Raw genomic sequence first — 22,820 nt, 5'->3', positions numbered from 1 at the left:
CCCCAGTTGGATTGCAAAAACATGCACCATAAATAAAACTTCTCATCTAAGCTCAAACTGAACTAAACTGAAAAGGCCTTGTTTAGGTATTTCTGTATTTTAGTTGTTTTATGAATCATATCAAATCATAAAATGTTTTATTGTCAATCTTTGTTACAGGAAAGAAGAGATTTGTCTTCAGCTTGCAGCATGAAAATCAACATTTACATCACATCATTCACATCACATGTTATAAAAGACAGCAAGTAAAAAAAAAGGCATTATATTAGATGCAACTTTGTAAAAAGAAAGAAAGAAATGGCTGCAAATAATAAGAGCAATTTAAGAAGTAAAATGATACATTGGATTCAAAACAATGTTGGCATGTCCATTAATTCCCAGTCTAACTGATATGCAGCATGTGGTATTAATAATTATTTTATATATATTTGTCTTTGTACAGATACTCTGTACTGTCTCCCTGATTTTTTGTAAAGCTCAGAAAAGGTGAAGGCTTGATCAAAAACAGACCCAAGATATTTAAAAGAATATCACAACTTTCAAATCACTTTGTTGGTTATGTCACATAAGCAGTGTAAATCAAATCTGCGAATAAATGCAGTGTGTGACTAATATATTTAAAACAGTAAGCCTGCTGACTACCTTCAGTCACAGTATTTGAGGATAATATCTGAAGAATTGTGACAGGAAATAGTTGTTTCAGTAGTGATGCAGCTACACCAATATAGAGCATATTTATAGCACTGAACTTATAGTATTGCATCAACCCAACAGCAGTTTAAACTGATTGTTACACATCCAGCAGACAGTGATATTTCACCAGTAATAACTCAGTTAACTGGCCCTCTACCTGAGTGCACAGGTTTGGATTCAAAATAATAAAACAAGATGAGGAACGAAAATAAAAAACATTACTTTACAGATTAATAACATGTGTGCCACCTCACAAAACAGCTATTCGTGTATATTCAGGTTAAATGAATACAAGCAGGGAATTGATCTCCTATTTAGACCATGACATTTTTCAATCACATCACACAATTTTCCTCGGCAGGTGTAGTTTGTACAGTAGCCTTTTTTTTACTTAAAGAACTTCTTTGGCCACATTTGTTTAAAAGTTGAACTCAACATAAAGTCTATGTCCTGCCTTTTAATTGTGCTTCAGATCAACCCAAGATGTTCACAGAGGAAGGGGTCGACCTCACAGAGAAACTCAATCATTTCTGAACTTGCAGCTTCACCTTTCTTCGTCACCGTGTCAATGACAAAACGAGCCTTGTCTCTTCTATTTTTCATCTTTTCTGCTGACTCCCTCTCAGGATCAGTTATCACCTTTTTCTCAAACAGCTTGTCCAGCAGACTTTCGAGAACAGGTTCTGATATCCCATCGATGAAGCCGGTCCATATGTACTTTAGCCTCTCAGTGGAAGGGGAGCTCAGAGCGCTCTGCCCACAGGGCTTTCTTACTCCAGTGGACAAAAGACGAACATGTCTTTCCCAGACACTGTGGGAGCTGTTGGTTTCTCTCAAAAACAGCTTCATATATCTCATGATTGTTTCTAAATTCACCTGGAATGATGGAAAGTAGTTGTCGTAGGACTCCGCATCAAATTCTGCTTCTGTTGGTTGAACTAGAACTGAGTCGTCTTCAGGACTAGTGGACAGTGTGTACTCCTGCTTTGGGATCAGTTTACAGTGTGGAGATATCTCGACGTACCTCTCATCTCCAACTAACTTCTTCCTCATTTGCTGCACATCATGCAGCACAATGTTCTTTGGTAGCAACAACACATTGAGGACAGATTCAGGATCAGGATCAGTTGGAGGTCTGTAGAACAGCAGCACCCGTGCTTCGACCGGGTCAGGAGGAGAGTCTTCATCCTTGACCATACCAAAACCAGAAAACTCTGTGATGTTTATAATGACATGAGTTTCTGTTATCTTATGAGGAGTAATAAACTCGATGCCCTCTTCAATCACATGAGCAACTGACAGGAATTTACATCCACCTGTGGAGCGGATCTCACAGTGTGGGAGATGAAGCTGACACACAGACTCCTGGAGACATTTGATGTCAAACAGGGGTCCTGCAGGCTTCTTGTGATATTGGGCCAGTAGTCTGTGGTTCCAGGGGACAATCCTGTAAACCATGTCCCCTTCTCCCTCCATGTGAAACACCAGACCTGTCAAAGTGCACCGGTACAGGAATTGATGGGAACAGTGGAATCTGTAGGTTTTCTCGTTTTCATCAACAGTGATATCAGGTATAAACTCCTCAAAGCTGTCTTTTAACAACATGTCAGGTACACTTTCAGCTCTTGTAAAGCTCTTGTTCTTTTCAGAAGGTATTTGATTAAATGCAGGCACACTGTGTGAATGAGGCAAGCTACTGGAGTGTCTTCTCCTCAAACCTGGATCCAAGGAATAGGTTTGGAGGTGGGAATGTGTTGGCAGGGTTTTAGTGACAGAGTAGTGCTCAACTGTAAGAGGTGTCTCCATGTCTACCAGAGCTTCACTGTCACCTCCTGACTGACTTTCAGAGCTTACAGACAACAGATTGAATGCATCATGTACTCTGCCTGCTTCAGTGCATACAGTGGAGTCCTGGAAGACTGTGGGTCTGCTTTGGGGATGTCGACGTCCAGGAACAGCAGAGGGTATGGGCAGAGAGCTATAAGAGCTGGAGCCACTATCAGTTATGCTGCTGATCCTTCTGGCTGTCCTATGGGAAGGTAACAACTGTCCCATGGCAATAGGTTTCCTTGCTTGCTGGTACCCTGTAGGAAGTGCTATATCATCTATATCATCTACATCAGTGTAAACAGCATGCTGCAGGACTGTGGGCCTGCTTCTGAACAGAGATCTAAAGCAGGTGGAGTCCCCATCAATTGTGCATTCCAATGGTCTTTCTTTCAATCGTTTTAACGGTCTGTAATCTTCAGCGTCTTGATTCCTTAAATCTGAGTGAAAACTTCTGGATTCAGAGGTCTTGTGAGAATGATCTCTGCTAATCCTGGATAGAGAGCCCCTGATCATTCTGGCTGCTCTGCCGAAACACAAAGCTTTTCTTTCTGTTCTTCGAAGTTCCACAGCTGGTGATTTCATCAAACTATGCCCATACTCTCAACTATTTGCAGTTTCAATAATGTTGAAGGTAGGTGTTTGTGCTCTTTTTTCTTTTCTTTCTGGGACAAAAGTTTGACTCTCTGGTCTTTCAGATCTGTGTTTCATCATTGTTTTTACTCATGTCAGAGATTTAAGAAATGTTCATGCTGCTCCTGTACCCTGGAATGAAGTAGAAGATGCAAAAATGAAATATCTCACTAATTAAACTAAATACATTCTGTGTAGGTGTTTAACCCCAAATACAAAGATTAACCATATTAAGTCTGTTATTGGCTCCCCTTCTTGCCTCAGTGCATCACACCCCTTGTGGATTTGCCATTGTCAAGAAGATGTGTTCAAAAAAGTCTGTCTGTCTCTGAATGTCCTGTTTAGAAATCTGTCTGGACTGTTTCCTGAACAAAAGACCTCCCGTCAAATGTGAGCTCTGCTAAAGGTAACAATGACACTTTTTAATATACTGCCCTCCAGCACACTAAAACCAAAATAATAAAAATGTTAATGTGAACTAAAACTGAAAATATGTATGTTTTGAGTGAGTAAGTTTATAGTCATGAAATCATTGACCATCTGATTAGTGGACAACCTGCTCTACCTGCTGAGCCACACCCAATCCCCTTTAATTTAATGTTTATATACTTCATGCAGCGTTGGTTTGTTTCTATTTGTATTTCCACTCAGAGGTCTGGCTCATTTTCAAAACAACTGCACAGGTACTTGTTATGTGAACTCTGAAAGGGAAACAATAAAAAGTAAAACAAAACAAAAAGTTTTCGCACTATGAAACAGATGTTTCAGTTGCTGTCAGTCACACTCAAGTACAAGATGCTGTGTTTGCGATAAAGATTCATCAGTGGAGTTAAAGCCAGGTCCATGTGCATTCTTACTGATAACCATCAGTGATCACAATCAGAGTAACCAGCTATGACGGACAAACTGTTAAAGGCCATATCACAGTGAAGTGAAGTCATCAAAATAGCCCATAAAACAGGGGAAATTTTAAATAAATAGATAATTATTGTATTTCTTTTTAATACTTGAAGGGCATTGTATGTCAAATTCTCATTAGGAGCTGAGTCCCCCTAAAGGTCTGGTCCTACAATAGCCCCTGCAATAAAATGTCACTAAGGTTACATTAGTAAGTTATTCTGTCATATTTTTAACTGATGCAATAAAAACTGGCCAACAAACCCATGCAAGCTTTGTAAAAGCGACTGCGTCCCAAATGGTGACTTTATATTAAGAATAATCAGAAATAAACTTGGATAACAGAAAGGAGACTGTTATACATATTTACCAGTAACAGTTATACTCAGTGTTTTCCTGCCAGCTCAGCCTCTTTTGATATAAATATAAACTGATCATCCCACACATCCTCTAATTTACATTTCTAGCAAACTCACAAACATGAGTTGTAAGTTTTAGCTGATATTTCAAATGTCAATGACATCAGTGTTATATGCGACCTACCTGTGAGCTGATTCTTCAAACAATGTTAAAAATGAAGAAATGACACGGATGGTCAGTCTACCTGTGGTTTTCAAACCTTGGTGTCTGTGTTTTCCTCCTCGTCATCCACCGTATTCACAGCTATGCACTGGTTATTTTCAGTTTCATGCTGCATTTTTTTCTTTTTTCTTTTCCACAAACCACAAACAAAAAACTGTAAATAAAACAGTTGAATAATGATGTACATACAACAGAATAAAGACTGTGTAAAGATTGTGAAATGTTATTTTATACTTTCTGTTATGCAGTGGTATAACAGTGATGACTGATTATTATCCTCCATCACTATCATATTGCTGTTATATTCCTGTGATATTTGTAGTATCTGTAATTTTTTCTAAATTGTGAATTAGTCTGTTATTTGGGAGTGGAGAGGATGGAACAGCCTGCCAGCAGTCCTGACCTCAACCCCATTGAACACTTGTGGGATCAGCTTGCACGTGCTGTTCGTGCCAGAGTGACCAACACAACCACATTAACTGACTTATGACAAATGCTGGTTGAAGAATGTGATGCCATCGCACGGCAATGTGTGACATGAGGATGAGCTGCCAGGCTGTTTTGGCTGTGTATCGTTCTTACACACAATACCGAGGCTCCTGTTTGTTAATTCAATACATTGTTAAATTGCCAATATGTCTTGTTTCTTCAGACTTCTTCACACAGCTTGGGCTCACTCTAAATTATTCTGCAACTGGGTTTTGTGGAACACCAGCTTGAAGTTGCCCTATCGTACGGGCCCTGTCCTGATCAGTCAAACATGGCATGCTGATTACTGGAGCAGATACCAACTGACATGCTCACAGGTGGATGATTGGTACCTGATTGGCAGCACCTGGGAGCAGTGGTGTGCACAGACTTTTTGAAGGGTGGGGGCGAAAAGAAAAAAAAAGGCACATACAGCACGTTCTCGCCACTGAAGAGGGCACTTTAGCGCACTTTTTTGCCACCCAAGAGCACAGTTTTGCTTGTTTTTCCAAGCAGGAGGGCACCGTAGCAAGCGTTTTGGCTCCCAAGAGGGCAGTGTAGTGTGTTTTGTTAACCAGGAGGGCAGTTTAGCACGCGTTTTGGCTCCCAAGAGGGCACTTTAGCACGTGTTTTCAGCTTCCAAGAGGTCAGTTTAGTTTGTTTTGCCAACCAGGAGGGCAGTTTAGCACGCGTTTTGGCTCCCAATAGGGCCCTTTAGCGTGCGTTTTTCAACAATTGGGCCAACAATTGCGCCCCCCCCTTGTGCACACCACTGCCTGGGAGTACCAAAAGCTCAAAACAAGAGTCAATAGCAACAGCAAAATAAGGTGTCTGGCATCTCTGCTGCTCATCCCACAAATGCATGTTGCTTACAAATGTGGCTCCATTTAAAAAGGGAAATAAACAGGCTTTCCAACGGTATAAGATTTATTGCCAAGAAGCATTGTTACAACAAAGAAATACTCTACCAAACACAGATTTCCTTACTTTTTGTGCTATGTTTATATACAACTTCTGAAAATGTATTTTTGCCCTATTAATTTATTTAATTTTAGTAAATTTCTCTGTGTTAATGTATATTCTAGAGCACTTTGTAATCTCTTGTTTTCATAAGTGCTATAATTCAACTTTTTATTTTTATTTTATTACTATATGATGATTAACAGCACATTAACCAGAAAAACATATTTCTACACCCTAAAATTATGATTCTTTCTCTCAGACTGTCCTGTAATCTTTGCCAAGTGACTTATGAGTGTACCCTCTGATCTTAAAGTATAATTCTGACAATTGTTACATATTGTGTAGAGACAAACCAATTAACCAATCTATTTAGTAGTATAAATACTTTATGTGTGTGCAGAGTCTCATATATCTTATTCCTCTGTGCTATAGATCTTTGTTGTTGTTGAAAAAACTGAGCCAAACCACTGCACTGTTACATGTTCCTCTTTCTCATTTTGAGATTTCCTAATTTGCTTCATTTTTTTTTAAATTGTGGTACTTGAACGGCTTTGTGGTTGAATCACATGTTGCAACGTACATATGTAGATTGAATGCTGGCATACATATGTCTGGTCTAAGTCTTTCCCACAAGAAAAAATGCAGATGTGTAAACTGATTGCTGAAGCAGTCATGTGTTGTTGTTTTAACATTATTTTTTAGGGGTTTTTTGCCTTTATCGGAGAGTTGGTGGCAGAGAGACTGACAGGAACAAAGGCCCCTTGCCGGACTCAAACCTGGGACTTTGCGAGTGTATGGCATATGGCGTAACCCGTCAGCTACAAGGGCACTCAAAGTTATGTGTGTTTGCAGACATGTAAGGAATTGTCAATATTTAGTTTGGTGTAACATTTTCCAGAGAGTTTCATGATCATCACATGATCATGGGCAACCATTTACCAGACATCACATTAACACCATCAAGCACATGGTGTGGTTGATGGTGTCGTTAATGACTCTTGAAACTTGAAAACTCACTCTTCCCTTTTTATAAGTCACATTAACACTTATTCACCCAGTTTGAGGGCAGTTGGGGAAGACTTTCTGGCTTTTCGCAGGCTGCTGTTTCCACTGTATTTCATGCAGTTTATGGGGTTTCCAAACAGAAATCCTCCAACTTCTAGGAGCTGAAAGTGCTGTGCCTATAGATGAAATATCTAGTTGAAGGTGGTTTCTGTGGGCAGCTGTTGATATGAAATGTGACTTAGCTGATCTAAGAAACATTAAACAATACCAATTAGCATGTAGTGTCTGTTATTCCTCTTCACATATGTTCAATTATAACTTATTATGTTATGTTATGTTATGTTATGTTATGTTATGTTATGTTATGTTATGTTATTATTTTCTTTTTGGCTGGTATTGCAAACAAATCACAGCACACATAAGGGCAGCTTCTGTGTCTTCTTCATTGTTCAACAGTTTTTCTTTTAAATTTCCACAAGGAGCAGGATGGGAAATAATATCAAAAGGAATCTAGTTGAAGTCTTGCAAATACCTGACCCTGCAATATCCCCAGTTTTTACATCTGTGAATAAAAACTCAGTGACGTATAACACATTGTCTTTAAAGGTGAGATGGTAAGTCTTCTAGTTTATGGTAACCAATTGAGAAATCATCGGTGACCTGTTGGCCTGTTCTCAGGAACACTGGCTAAGCACAGTGTGTATGAAGAGTAAAATAATGGTCCTTTTGGTCATTTGATAATCATGCTTGCCTGAGGGAAATACAGAGCAGGGAAATTTGCAAATATGTCATGGTAATAACAATAATATGTTTTTGGTGAGTGTTGCAGTTGGTGTCCACATTAAGTAGGACATCTTCAACCATCATGATCATAGTTTCATTACTGATCACATTGTCCTGTTAATGACGTTATTGTGCATCCAGTTATGAACACTCCCTTTCTCTTCTGCAGACTCGTTCTCCATTTCTTCAGCAACTTCTTTACACCTTCCCCCACTTGAATTACATTACATAGATAGTCCAGGCCAGTTGAAGAGACATTTTATGGATAATCCAAGGACATAGAGTTAATCTAAACTCATTTTGGAGTCATAACAAAGGGTCTTAGTGTTAAAATAGGTATTTCTGTTTTTTATTTTTATTTTAGTTGGTTTTATGTATCAATCTTCAAATTCATTATCAGCTTGCAGCATGACATTCAACATTTATATCAAATAATCCATGTTTCATGTTATAAAAACAGCAAGTAAAAACATTTTTGCACCATATAAGATGCAACGTTGTAAAAAGAAAGAAAGAAATAGCTTCAAATAATAAGACCAATTTAAGAGGTAAAATGATACATGGGATTCAAAACAATGTTGTGTCCACTAATTCCTGGTTTAATGTGCAGCATGTGGGATGAATGATTATTTTATATATATGTGTCTTTGCACAGAGACTCTGTACCATCTCCCTGTTGTCTTGTAAATGTCATCAAATATGTTCAGAAAAGGTGAAGGCTTGATCCAAAACAGACCCAAGATATTTTAAGAGGCTCTTTTGCTCCACCTCCTGGCTGTTTACTGTCACAGACTTTAATAAAGGGTTTGGCAGGGTGTTCCTATTACTGTCTGTGCTCATCTCTTTGGTTTTAAACACATTTAACAGAAGATGACAGCTGTCAAACCACTTTGTTCGTTCTGTAACATAATCAGTGTAAATCTGCAAAGAAATACTGTGTGTGTAAACTTTCCATTTAAAGCAGGACGTTTGCTGACTATCTTCAGTCATAGTACATGGACATAATATTGGAAGAATTGTGACAGGAAATAGTAGAAATAGTTGTAGGGTTTATTTATAGTATTCCTCCTTGAAGTAATCTTTCAACCTTATGCCTTTTTTATTTTTCTGGTGTTGCAGCAATACACTTTCATAAATAATACAGGATGAAGAAAGAAAATAAAAATATTACTTTACTAAAATGTGCTTCTCTCCCCTCACAAAACAATAATTTAAAAAAAGAGTAATGCTCATTCTGGTGTAAAAGGCGAGAAATGTATTATGCAATGAAATGGATGGTAAATGCCAAAAATGACAATAACCCTTACTGTTTGTTGTTTTAAATATTGTGTATCAACATTAAATTACATTTAACATGGGAGAGAGAGGGTGTGTGACACACAGCAAAGGACCTCCGGCCGGGATTCGAACCAGGGGCGGCTGCGTATGTGGCATGTGCTCTAACCACTCGAGCACCTGCACTCCCAATTAAACTTTTTAAATGAAGTGATTAGTCGTTATATAAATGATCATCTTATTGAGATTGGACAGCTTGCTGAGTTTCAGCTAGATCCATAAAACTTTTTTCTTTTTTTTTTGAGAATTGATCATTGTGTACATTCAGCCTCCAGAAGCTGTCCTATTTTCACTGATTATTGATTAGGTGTTGTGGTCAATGATTATGGTTTCATGGTGATTATGGTTTCTGTGTAGTTTACAGTTTGTCAAGTATTTCATGGAACTTGATAATATGTTCCCACAATTCACCAATAAAAGCAAGTTTCTCATTGTCCAATTTGTCTTCTGTTACTTTTTTGTTTTCTATTGTTTTTTGGCAGTTTTGGCACCTGACCTTCTTGATACATTTCATCTGTGTTGTATGTTCCCCCTGTTTACAGCAACCATGTCATCAATCTTTTTGATGAGCTTGATGGAGGACTAAAAGATGATCAGCTTCTATTGAGCTTCAGCAGTGTGAGTTAGTCATATCAAGTGATATCTGACACATTTACAGTCTTTTTAGCATCAGATTCCCTCTTAGTGTTTCCTGTTGAGCTGTGGTGGAAGTATAGTAACAAAAAGACTTTGCTACTAAAAACACTAACGTTGAAACATAGACGATGAAGATTTGACTTCCATGTTTACACAGAAGGAGGACTGTGGGTTTAGTCCTCCATCACTTCCATTGTAAACATTATGAAGGATCTTCTAATGGTCAGTATGAACAGGAGGAATCATTACAGCAAGAAGAACAGGTTCAGTGTTCATATAGGCACTTGACTGCTGTTTGAAGACACTTTAAAAACTGTAAACACATCCTTCAAGTTGTCAGATGACTCACCATGGAAATATTTCCGGTCTCAAATTCAACCACCGCCCATCGATCCCACGTGACGTGACGTGACGCGGAAAACGGTTTGTTATGAAAGACACGGATTGTTATATACTAACATGATGAAGGAATTAGAGTAACAACTTCTCCTTCATACACGGTGCATCTCTAGTGGCCGGCAGTAAACTCTGATATGCGAATCTACCACGAAGTGACTTAACCACCACTGCAGGTAAAGGAGGCACGGCGAGCACGAGGAAGTGTGTTGAAAGTTTATTCAACACGAGAACAAATCACAGTTTTGTGTTATTGAACCGTCATAATGTAAAATCCAATGAGTGTCTAATAGGATATACGAAATACAATGTAAACGCTTGAAAAATCTGTAGGCTGAACTTGTCAGTATTTGCATTTGAGAATGAAGAACTCTGAAAAAGTGAGAAATTCAACATCATGAGCAGTCCACCATTTTCAAATATAAAAAAGATTTCAGCTTTCATATAACACGTTTTAAGATCGAAATGGGTTCTAATGTTTTCTGATTTGATACAGTATAAAGGTCAGTGAAGTAGGCTGCATTGAAACCAAAGGTCCCATTTCAGTCATAGTTCTAGTACCTATGTGGAAAGCCATGATGAACAACCTTTTTGCCATCATGTCATTTTGGCAATGGTTTGACTGTCAACACATCAGATTGCATTGTTTATTAAAGTCAGTTACATAACTCTGAGCCTGGACTGATGATACTAACTTATGAAAACATAAAACTACCTATAAAATAAAAAATGGCACAATAGCCTCTGACATGGCAATGGGGCAATTCTTACAGATTAACACATTTGTTTAGTGTTATTTTCATTTACTGCAAGTGAATTTGTGCATTTTTATAATCAAACAACCTTCATACCTTTATGATTGATAATAATTGTCCATTCTCTTTTTGTTTTCCAGGAAAAACACTGAGGCCAAAAATATGAACAACACAAGAAGAAAATCTTAGAAAGGACAATACAAATGTATTCTGGATGGAGACCTTTGGCACTCATGGGTTAACTTACAACTCAGATCCTGATGTAAATGGGAAAAGTCTGTATACTGGAGGACAGGCTATAGAGGAAACATTTCCCTGTTTCTGTGTATTCCTCTGCCCTCCTGTTTACAGATCTCCGGGCTTCCCTGTCTTTTTTTATCCTGGCAAGACAAGATACAAGAGAGAGCTGTGCAGGCATATAAATGAGTCACATATCATATTCAACCAATCTTTGGTGCACCCCTCTGATCCAAAGCATGCAATACTTAGTGATTATTTGGCGCATGCTTTTAGAGAAATAGGTGACGTCTGTGAGGATCAAGGATCCTTGATATGCCATATTCAACGTATAGGTGATAGGATAGATAAACCTACATGGTCCACCTACTTTTCACATGTAGTCCCCTACACAAAGTCCATGATTACTTCTGCTGCTGGTCATTTACTCACAAGCATTTTCACACGGAGACATGGGACTGACCATGATGCTCCAGAGCAAATGAAGCCACTTACTGCAGCTGACCAAACCTCTGAAAACTCACTGCCAGCCCACTCTCGCGTCCTACAACCCCAAGATAGCTTCAGGAGCAGAAGAGACTCCAGCTACTTGCCTTGTTCTCACAGTGATCCCTCACTCAGTCAAATAAACATAGCAAAGAACAGGAACTTTACAAGAGCAAAGAGCTTACCTGACATGCTGTTAAAAGACAGCTTTGAGGAGTTTATACCTGATATCACTGTTGATGAAAATGAGGAAATCTACAGATTCCACTGCTCCGGTCCAGGCCTGTACCGGTGCAGTGAGACAGATCTGATGTTTCACATGAAGGGAGAAGGGGACGTGGTTTACAGGATTGTCCCCTGGAACCACAGACTACTGGCCCAACATTACAAGAAGCCTGCAGGACCCCTATTTGACATCAAATGTCTCCAGCAGTCTGTGTGTCAGCTTCATCTCCCACACTGTGAGATCCGCTCCACAGGTGGATGTGAATTCCTGTCAGTTGCTCATGTGAATGATGAGGGCATCGAGTTTATTACTCCTCATAAGATAACAGAAACTCATGTCATTATAAACATCACAGAGTTTTCTGGTTTTGGTAATGTCAAGGATGAAGACTCTCCTCCTGACCCGGTCCGAGCGCTGGTGCTGCTGTTCTACAGACCTCCAACTGATCCTGATCCTGAATCTGTCCTCAATGTGTTGTTGCTACCAAAGAACGTTGTGCTGCGTGATGTGCTGCGTATGAGGAAGAAGTTAGTTGTAGATGAGAGGTACATCGAGACATCTCCACACTGTAAACTGATCCCAAAGCAGGAGTACACACTGTCCACTAGTCCTGAAGACGACTCAGTTCTAGTTCAACCAACAGAAGCAGAATTTGATGAAGAGTCCTACGACAACTACTTTCCATCATTCCAGGTTAATTTTGAAACAATCATGAGATATATGAAGCTGTTTTTGAGAGACACCAACAGCTCCCAAAGTGTCTGGGAAAGACGTGTTTGTCTTTTGTCCACTGGAGTAAGAAAGCCCTGTGGGCAGAGTGCTCTGACTTCCCCTTCTAGTGAGAGACTGATGGACATACGGACCTGTTTCATCGATGGGATATCAGGACCTGTTCTCAAAAGTCTGCTGGATAAACTGTTTGAGAAAAAGGTGATAACTGATCCTGAATGGGAGTCAGCCGAAAAGATGCAAAACAAAAGAGACATGGCTCGTTTTGTCATCGACACGGTGAGGAAGAAAGGTGAAGCTGCGAGTTCAGAGATGATTGAGTTTCTCTGTGAGTTCGACCCCTTCCTCTGTGAACATCTTGGGTTGATCTGAAGCACAATAGGCCCCATACAAGAATATTATTGTGTTCTTATCCTCTCAGACATTTTTTTTTTTTTCACAGAGTGTCCCAAGTCAGATTCAACAAATTCTCTTTACTGCACAAAGTTTGAGATTGCTTGTTTCAGCTTGTTGAAAGTCGCCTAATTACAAAAATCATAAAACCATAAAATCAAAAAACCTTTCAGTAAATTGGCAAACCATGGTGATAATGATATGATGAACAGTTGTACATCATATTTTAGTTGATTTGATACATATTTAAACTCCAAATTCAGTCAGATTCAGTCAAACAAGTGTTTGTTTCTTTCTGTGAAGGAAGGCAGAGTATCTGTTCAGGATTCACACGATAGGTCTGAACACTTAAATTACTACAACACAGATACCTCAAACTTGCTGAAGTCACGTACCTCAAATCTGTTCGTATGAGAGGTTCTTGAATGAAGCCCATTGAAAACGTGGGAAATACAGTTCATGTTGACCTGGTGGCTAGAAACCGATCATTTATTATTTTCCTTGTGTGTATGAGCTCAGGCGATTTTATTAAATGGTTATAAATATGTATGAACTTATTTGTTTTAATTTGTACTGCATCTGTTTTATGTTTTGGAATCAGTGCTGCTAGATATACTGGATGTGATCTAATGTTTCTATTGTCTGTCACACAGTCAGATGATTTCTGTTATTTATTCTGTAATAATTTTAATCTAGAAATAAATTCCTGCTTATATTTGAAAAGTGTCATGTAAATGAAATGAGAAAGTTTATATTATTATTATTATAGTATAATATAATCCAAACCCAGCTGAAACAACCACTTGTTACTTAGTTATGTTACTTATTGTCACAACCAGTCTCCTGTCCCAAACTTTACAAAGAAAAGCTGCAGAAAAAAAAGGTTTCTTTAAAAACACAGCTCAACATTTTTGTATTTTAAATGAAGAGGAACACATGGCATTTTGTTTTAATGTAATGAACAAGAAAACATGAAATGGCCTTCTGGACTCATGATAACTTCATATAACCAGAACAAGTCTCACTGAGATTTTAAATGTCATTTACAGAAAACATAAAACACCAAATTAAAAAGGTAAAATATGAACAAAGTATTCAAGCATATATAATAAAATGAAAAAAGTAAAATGGATCAAATAACATTAATCAATATACAATTTACAGGGATTAAAAGCCGATACCAGTCAATTAAAAGTTCTTTAAAAAGTAAATATATAAATAAAACACTGATAATCACAATATATCCCAGTATTACAACAAATAAGATGTAGTTTATAAACTCTGACAAATCTTTTAAAAGCTAGTAAGATAGGATTCGTCCAGTCAGAGCGAGCACCTTCAGGACAGAAAGAACATTTACACCAAACGTCCAGCAGATGGTGATATTGTACCTTTTATTGTACAGTTTACTGTTCGGCTCAGGCCGACAGAGTTCAGTTGATCCTCACACAGAAACACATGTTTGTTTGATTATACAGTTTAACATACAGGATGAGGAAAAAGCATTTAGACATTAAACATTTTTACACACCAACATGAGAGGAACCTGTATATTAATTAAACCAGCAGTAAGAACATCATCTTGTTACAACCAAAGGAATCAGTTTGTGGAATAACTGCAGTGATGAGCTGAAAACAGGTGAGACTTTATCCAAACTAATATTGAACAGTTAAGAGATGGACAAGTGATTTTTATTTGTTTTGTTCATGGGTTGTTTGAAGGATTCAGTGAATCTGTTTGGATTGTATTTTCTTCTTGTTTTGTCCTAAAGGGTTGATTTGTTTGAGTTGGTTGAGTTAGATAACACAGACACTGATGGCTGTAAATTAAACTTATGTTTTCTATTATCAGTGTATGTACAGCATGAGGGGGTAGGACTAGAATGGTTCTCTACTTCTTCCTACCTCTTATGCACATGATTGGTATTGTTTGAGTTACCAATTGGTTGTTCATGCGTTTGTTTTATTTTTGTATGTTTTCGCTAGATACTACTTGTATAGCCTGAGAGAACCATAGAAATGTGCAGACAGTAGTTTTGAATGCATTTTTACAGCTGTGTAACAGCCTTGAATTCTTTGGCAACATATATTCTTATATACTGTACAATAAGGAATTCAATGTCAAAGTAATAGTCTCCCATTTTTTAATATGTTCAATAAACTAAATTCATTCATTCACACAACTGACCTAAATGTCAACAGATTTGAGAGATTCAGGGTAAAATCTGATAGGAGGGAGAGACGGACATATTATTCTTTATATTGCAGAAGTCAATCACTGCAGAGACACTGGGTTTATCACACAACTTGGTTTCATTGGTAAATGTAAAGTTTATTTATCTCATTCCATTAGTTTACAAAGGTTAACAAAGAAACAGGGAATCATTTCACCAGTAGAGAAATATTTGGCTTATTTGACAAACTTTAAAAAACACACATTAAAATAAACCTGGTTAAATACTGATTATTAAGAAGTGAGAGGAAAACCAAATATGAAATTTATAACTGACAAATCATTTCAAACTAAACAATCAGTTAATTCAAGCTGTTGATCTGGTCTGATACATGAACAGTTAATGTTTCTACCACGTATTTAACATCCTGTTCACTGTCTGCATTAGCTCTGTTACTTGATGCTGACGTGAGGTTTGGTTCTCAAAAACAACACACCTTCTGCCACACTGTTTAACTATGTTCTTGAGATCAGGCTGGCAGTCCTGCAAAAAATCCTCTAAGCTCATGTCTGAACTCTGCAGATCTCCCCCACGAGTAAACAGGATGATTGTTTGTTTTTTAGCTCTGCTACCAAAAGTTTCTTCAATCTTTCTCAGTATGTCTCTCTCACCATCTGTGAATCTGCTAACATGCATCACAAGTAAGTAAACACAAGTATCTGACTGACAGAGCTGTTTGCACTTTGTCACATGACGGTTCTTAACTGATGATTTGATTTCATCATCAAAGATGTCTGGAGTATCAATGACACGCACACATGTTCCGTTTATCTCAGTTTCTGCTGATTGACACTCTGTGGTGACGGACACTGAACTGGCTTTTGAAGCAAACTGTGTTCTTCCAAGGATTGTGTTTCCACTCGCACTCTTTCCAGTCCCGGACATTCCCAGCAGAACAAGGTTCACTTTGTTGTCAGAATGATTTCCTGCATTGGTGGAAAACAAAAAGATTACATTTGTAATAATAATTCACAACTGTTCAGACACATCTTTAAAGCACTGGTCTCACCTTTTGAACTCTTCTTGTTGTCAGTGGAGGACTCTGTGAGATAAAAGCCAAATAAGAGTTTGTGTGAGTTTCTATAGAAATTTTTGTCTGGTTGAAATAATTACTATTCACTACACTTACTTCTCCCAAATAAAGACAGTAACCCCCCCATGTCTGATTGAGTGTGTTGCTCTGCAGACCTATAAAGTAGAGACAGAATCATATTAACTGAGCAGGACGTTTTTTGTAGACCAGTTTAACTTTTGTGTAAATATATCATTAAATATATTAGTTAGTTGAAACAACAACAACAACAACAGCAACAATAATAATAATAACTCTGTGTAGAAAGTTATCATGACCAAGCTTACTGTCAGACATGACCCTCAGATCCAGAGCAGTACAGTACAGAAGTTATCTGCAGGAATCGTTGGTCTCCACCTGTTTATATAGAGCTGTTATGCAAAGTTATGGGGCGTGTCAGCCGTGAAGCTATAAATGAAAAGCATCTTAACCCTTGTTCAGTCATATCATTCTGTATACGCCTCTTGTCCTAAGAGGACAGGGAAACGACCTACCTTCACTAAACCCCTAAAGTAAAGCAGTTTAATTGAATTTTAAACCAAATCATTTTTGCATGAAGAAACAAACTGTCATTCAAAACAAACTTTATGAATATCTGGGTTTTTCCTCTTCAAAGTGCAGAAAGACTGCATTTAATCAGTGGACAACACACCTGTCATAACTGTTTTATTGTTATTGTTATTGTTATTGTTATTATTATTATTATTATTATTATTATTGCTTAAGGTACTGCATAGGTGTGAACATTATTTTTCTGCTAGATACTACTTGTATAGCCTGAGAGAACCGTAGAAATGTGCAGATTGTAGTTTTGAATGCATTTTTTGAAGGGTAACAGCTTTGAATTTTTTGGCAACATATATTCTTATATATTGTACAATGAGGAATTCAACTACAAAGTACTAGTCTTCTCCCTTGTTTGAATTATTGCCCCACCCACAAGGTGCATCTGATGTTACTTCAGGTCCTGGGTTGTAAAGGTATAGCAGATGATTCACAGTTATCAAATCATACATTCTTGAGAAAGTGTGAAGGAGTTTCAGTGATATTGTGGCTCGTATCGCCCTTCCACTCCACATCCCAGTAACTAGATGTGCTATACAGACCTGTTAAGATAAGCAGCACTATACAAAGATCAGTCTAATCTATCCTTTTCCAATTGTTCCCATATTTACAGAAACCCAAATTTCAATCTCCAAGATGACTTTTTCAATGACTGGTGTGATGAACATGTAGAGCATTGAGGTTATGTCCTGAACAAGGACAACTGCATGTCTTGTGGGCTTTGGAGTCATACTTACTACATTTTGTGTTGCCATCTTGCCCTGGTTGCCATGGTGATAAGAACCATGACATTTTTGCTGTTGTTTGATAAAGATGTCTTGGGAGAATACATCATCATGTTCTGGGTTCTGTTCTTCCCCATCTTCATATTCAGCCACCTCTTCCTCTTCTAAATCATTGTTCTCTTGTTACATCTGAAAAAAAAAAATCAGCTCTACAAACTGTTGGGCCCTGAAACTCATAGCTCCAGCTAAGAGAGAACTGAGGTTATTTTCATCTGCAGCACCTGTATAGCCTGTGACCACATTCATCATAAGTAAACAATGCTTTACAGTAATGTTTACTTTGTCTTAAATTGTTTTTATTTTGTCTGTGAACTTGAGTCGTGTGTGGTTGTGAAAGGAGATACTGCATAATGCACAAGGTAGTTCAATCAGTGGCACACATAATCTCAAGTTATTATTGAAATAATAATAATAATATAACAATAATACTAGTAATAATCATAATCATATACTACTACTGCTAATAATCATAATAATAATCATAATAATTGTATTTGTGTAGCACTTTTCATACAATAAATACATCAAGTGCTTCACAGGAAAAGGACATAAAAAATAACAATAAACAATAATAATGTTATATGAGGTGGAAACAAACCCAGTTGATGGTATTAATAGAAATAAGATGAAATAAAGATCTCTCTTTTCACAATGGACACAGACCCATCACCAGCTTTAATTAACCAGAATAAGCCTCTTTCTGCTTACTCCATGATTGTAATCTCACTGTAGGTCTGATTTATGTCAACTGCATCCTGGATCTCCATGTTGCACACTAGGTGGTGCTGTCCTCTCTCTGTCCTCTCTCTGTCTCTCTCTCTCTCAATTATTAATTACCTTTGTACTCTGGTGGTGCACCATATCAAAAAACTATGTTGATATGTTGAAATGTGAACAAAGGAGATATTTCACTTCTGTTGGGGTCACTCTTGGAAAATTCATCCAATTTCAAGCTGAAAAATATAACTAAGAGGTTTTTCAATTCTGACAGGTGAGATTTCAAACAACTGTTTTAATTTCATCTCATAATTTCTATCTTTGTTATTTATTTTTCTGTTTTATAAGGATCTGAACCTCTGAGATGTGTGAGGTATTGATTATCAGGAAGAGAGGATCAGTACTTCACTGGGTTTATCACACAACTTTCTTTTATTGGTAAATGTAAAGTTTATTTATCTCATTTCATCAGTTTACAAATATTAACAAAGAACGACGGAATCATTTCATCAACTTAGAAATATGTACTTATTTTACAGATTTTATGCACCAAATTCAAACAAACAAACATTAAAATAAACCTGGTTAAATACTGATTATTAAGAAATGAGAGGAAAACCAGAAATGAAATTTATAACTGACAAATAATTTCTAAACAATCAGTTAATTCAAGCTGTTGATCTGGTCTGATACATGAACAGTTATTGTTTCTGCTGTTTATTTATCATCATGTTCACTGTCTGCATTAGCTCTGCTACTTGATGCTGATCTGGGGGTTTGGTCTTAAAAACAACACATCTTCCACCACACTGTTTAACTATGTTCTTGAGTCCAGGCTGGCAGTCCTGCAAAAAATCCTCCAAGCTCATTTCTGCACTCTGCAGCTCTTCCCCACGAGTAAACAGGACGATTGTTTGTTCTTTAGCTTCAGGACCAAAAGCTTTTTCAAACTTTTTCAGTATGTCTCTCTCACCATCTGTGAATCTGCTAACATGCATCACAAGTAAGTAAACACAAGTATCTGACTGACAGAGCCGTCTGCACTGTGTCACATGTTGGTTCTTAACTGATGAATTGATTTCATCATCAAAGATGTCTGGAGTATCAATGACACGCACACATGTACCGTTTATCTCAGTTTCTGCCTCCTGACACTCTGTGGTGATCGGCACTGAACTGGCTTTTGACTCAAACTTTGTCTTTCCAAGGATTGTGTTTCCAGTCGCACTCTTTCCAGTCCCGGACAATCCCAGCAGAACAAGGTTCACTTTGTTAGAGTGATTTTCTGCATTGGTTTGAAACAAAAAGATTAAGTTTGTAATAATAATTCACCACTGTTCAGACATATCTTTAAAACACTGGTCTCACCTTTTAATCTCTTCCTGTTGTCAGTGGGACCTCTGCTGCCTGAATAAAAATCCAAATAAGAGTTAATGTGAATTACTATAAAAGTTTTTGTCTGGTTGAATTAATGAACCTTCACAAGGCATACACACATATAATTGAGAAATCTCTGAGAGGGCTTACCTGCCCCACTGGTTTGATGGTGGGTTTCATCAGCAGATCTATAAAACAGAGGTAAAATCATATTAACTGAGCAGGAATCCATTTATTTTTAGTGTAACAACAATACTACTACTGCTACTAATAATAATAATAATGATATAGAGAAGAAGAAGAAGAAGAAGACGTTAGATCTAATTCTAAATGTTTCATTTTTTTTCTGAAATTATTTTTTTACCTTTGGTTGGTTGCCATGACATTTCTCTTTTCAGCCAGTTCACTGAATAATCTCTCCACGGTGCAGCATTTGAATGGGTAAGATTCTTCAGGTTTATGTCTTAATGGCAACACAACTTTGAACTCCTCTGTGGGTTTTCCAGTTATCTTGTGCAGATTTTCTATCTGCTGCCACACCTCTTGTGTTGTAAACTCATCCTCTACCACCAACAAACACATGTCATGTTGTTCTGAAGACAATAATTTTCCTATGTCCTTACTTGCTTTGTACAAGTTTGGGGTAAATGTGACGTCATATGTATCATTGCCATGTTTCTCAATTTCCACATCACCAATTCTCTGTGCAAATACAGCTTTCCCCAGGATGACAGACATTAGATTTTTCTTCAAATGATCTGCAGTCCCCAGGACAACAATCTTTGTTTCTGTGGAAAAAAACACAATGAGTTTCTATTATATATATATATATATATATATATATATATATATATATATATATACACACATATATATATACACACATATATATATATATATATATATATATATATATATATATATATATATATACACATATATATATACACACATATATATATATATATATATATATACACATATATATATATATATATATACACATATATATATATAGTGAAAAATCCTATATGTGCTTAAATTTCTCTTGATAATCCTAAAGACTTTCTCTCTGTCAATACTGTCTTACTAACACAAAGTACTCAGAATATCAACATCAATCATGCTGTATAGAAAGTTATCGTGGTCAAACTTACTGTCAGACATGGTCCTCAGATCCAGAGCAGTACAGTACAGGAGACAGGCTGTGTGTTATCTGCAGGAATCACTGGTCTCCACCTGTTTATATAGACCTGTTACGCAAATGAGGCGTGTCAGCTGTGAAGCTACAGTATAAATAAATGTCTTACACAAATGTTATAACATTCACTGACAACTGTGCCGAGCACTGAGAAAAGATGGCTTCACTTCCTGCAGGTGAGATTCCAAGCAATTGTTTTATTTCATCTATTCTATTTAACTGAATTGCTTTTAAAATGTATCACAATGTTTTTATATTCACTAAATTATTTGTCCATCATCCCAAAAGATTAACTGATAGAAGTTCTGATTTATTTTTCAGGTCCTGATTTGAGAATTGTAATGATTGGAAAAACTGGTGTGGGCAAGAGTGCTACTGGGAACACCATCCTGGGATGGAATTGCTTTGAATCCCGTCCCTGGTCTAAATCAGTGACTGAGCACTGTGAAAAAGGTGTGGCACTCTGGGGCAATAGGGTGGTTAGTGTGGTAGACACACCAGGAATCCTGGACACTTCGAATACAGCAGAATTCATCAAAAAAGAAATTGTGAGATGTGTCAAAGTCTCATGTCCTGGTCCTCATGTGTTCCTGCTGGTCATCCAAGTTGGTCGATTCACCACTGAAGAGAAAAACTCAGTGGAAGCTCTGCAAGAGCTGTTTGGTCCAGAAGCAAACCAGTTCATGATTGTGCTGTTTACACGTGGTGGTGATCTCGGATACGCGACCATACAAGAGTATGTACGTGAGGGCAGCCCAGACCTCCAACGAGTCATCCGGAGCTGTGGAAACAGGTTCCACGTCTTTGACAACACCAACAAAAGCGACAGAAACCAAGTGGTGCAGCTGATCATGATGATTGACAACATGGTTGCTAGAAACAGGGGAACACACTACACAGATGCCATGTATCAAGAAGTTCAGACCCTTGCAAAAATACAAAACATGAGAGAAGAGGACTTGAATGATGACATGCTCACATTTAGTGGTTCATTGCTGAGACGTGTCTTAATTTTCTTCACAATACTTGCAAAACAGTGAAATACACAGAAACCATAATCCATCACCACACCACCTAATCAATAATCAGTGAAAATAGGACAGCTTTGAAGGCTGGATGTGAAGAATTTTTGAGAAGACAAAATATTATAATATACTAATATGAAAATGTCACTGCTGCAGGGTTATCATCTCCAATAATACATCAATGAAGGAAACTAATGTAACTATATGATCATTAAGAAGAGTATGATGAAGAGTTTTATTAGGGGGTATAATATACATATGAACTGTTGAGAATTGTATTGTGAAATTTTAAACTAAACTAAATAAAAACTGAAAGGTAAATAAATGATCTGAAACTGAAGTGTTTATTGTAAGTCACTGTTATTTACAGTAAGTACTGAATATAATCATTAAAACATTATCATCTTAAATCCATCACATTAACAGCCTAACAATTAAGAAACACATTTTATTAGTATGATGACCATCATAAAGTGCTGAAAATACTACAAGTTAAATATAATTTAATATAATACTTATTAGTACAGTAACATTTATGGTGTATATAGATTATGTAGATTCTTAGTTATATAGTCAATTTATTTGTTCGAACATGTCGAATTAACGAAACAAAATAAACACAAAATGATTTAAAACAAACAACAAAATAACAGCCATCCAATGCAATGAAGAGCTGGTTCCCTTTAATTAAATAAATAAACCACCACCACAACCATATTATTGATAATAATCAATAATATATAATAATAATATTAAATACTAATGATAATAATTGTGTGAATAGATATGCTGTTATGTTAT

General features: G+C 37.2%; 5 protein-coding genes across 5 annotated transcripts; 2 read left to right on the top strand and 3 right to left on the bottom strand.

Annotated features, from left to right (window-relative positions):
* Positions 1-1,161: 1,161 nt before the first annotated feature.
* On the bottom strand, positions 1,162-3,036 carry LOC128382801 (NACHT, LRR and PYD domains-containing protein 1b allele 2-like). Its single transcript, XM_053342806.1, has one exon. It carries the CDS (start codon positions 3,034-3,036, stop codon positions 1,162-1,164), a length of 1,875 nt encoding a protein of 624 aa, XP_053198781.1.
* An 8,574-nt stretch (positions 3,037-11,610) lies between these two features.
* LOC128382800 (NACHT, LRR and PYD domains-containing protein 1b allele 3-like) lies at positions 11,611-13,023 on the top strand. The gene has a single exon (XM_053342805.1). It carries the CDS (start codon positions 11,611-11,613, stop codon positions 13,021-13,023), a length of 1,413 nt encoding a protein of 470 aa, XP_053198780.1.
* A 2,603-nt stretch (positions 13,024-15,626) lies between these two features.
* On the bottom strand, positions 15,627-16,438 carry LOC128382798 (GTPase IMAP family member 8-like). The gene is made up of 3 exons (XM_053342804.1): positions 16,408-16,438; positions 16,288-16,320; positions 15,627-16,219 (listed from the first exon to the last, which is right to left on the bottom strand). Exons 1-3 carry the CDS (start codon positions 16,436-16,438, stop codon positions 15,627-15,629), a joined length of 657 nt encoding a protein of 218 aa, XP_053198779.1.
* A 2,679-nt stretch (positions 16,439-19,117) lies between these two features.
* Positions 19,118-20,375, bottom strand: LOC128382797 (GTPase IMAP family member 7-like). The gene is made up of 4 exons (XM_053342803.1): positions 20,158-20,375; positions 19,944-19,981; positions 19,785-19,823; positions 19,118-19,701 (listed from the first exon to the last, which is right to left on the bottom strand). Exons 1-4 carry the CDS (start codon positions 20,373-20,375, stop codon positions 19,118-19,120), a joined length of 879 nt encoding a protein of 292 aa, XP_053198778.1.
* Positions 20,376-21,151: 776 nt separating this feature from the next.
* LOC128382796 (GTPase IMAP family member 7-like) lies at positions 21,152-22,034 on the top strand. The gene is made up of 2 exons (XM_053342802.1): positions 21,152-21,170; positions 21,316-22,034. Exons 1-2 carry the CDS (start codon positions 21,152-21,154, stop codon positions 22,032-22,034), a joined length of 738 nt encoding a protein of 245 aa, XP_053198777.1.
* Positions 22,035-22,820: the final 786 nt, after the last annotated feature.

The sequence above is a fragment of the Scomber japonicus genome, chromosome 21 (genome assembly GCF_027409825.1).
Source record: "Scomber japonicus isolate fScoJap1 chromosome 21, fScoJap1.pri, whole genome shotgun sequence".
In the NCBI taxonomy this organism is placed as follows: Eukaryota; Metazoa; Chordata; class Actinopteri; order Scombriformes; family Scombridae; genus Scomber; species Scomber japonicus.
Note: the sequence above shows the minus strand (reverse complement) of the source record. Positions and strands in the feature narration are given on the sequence as shown.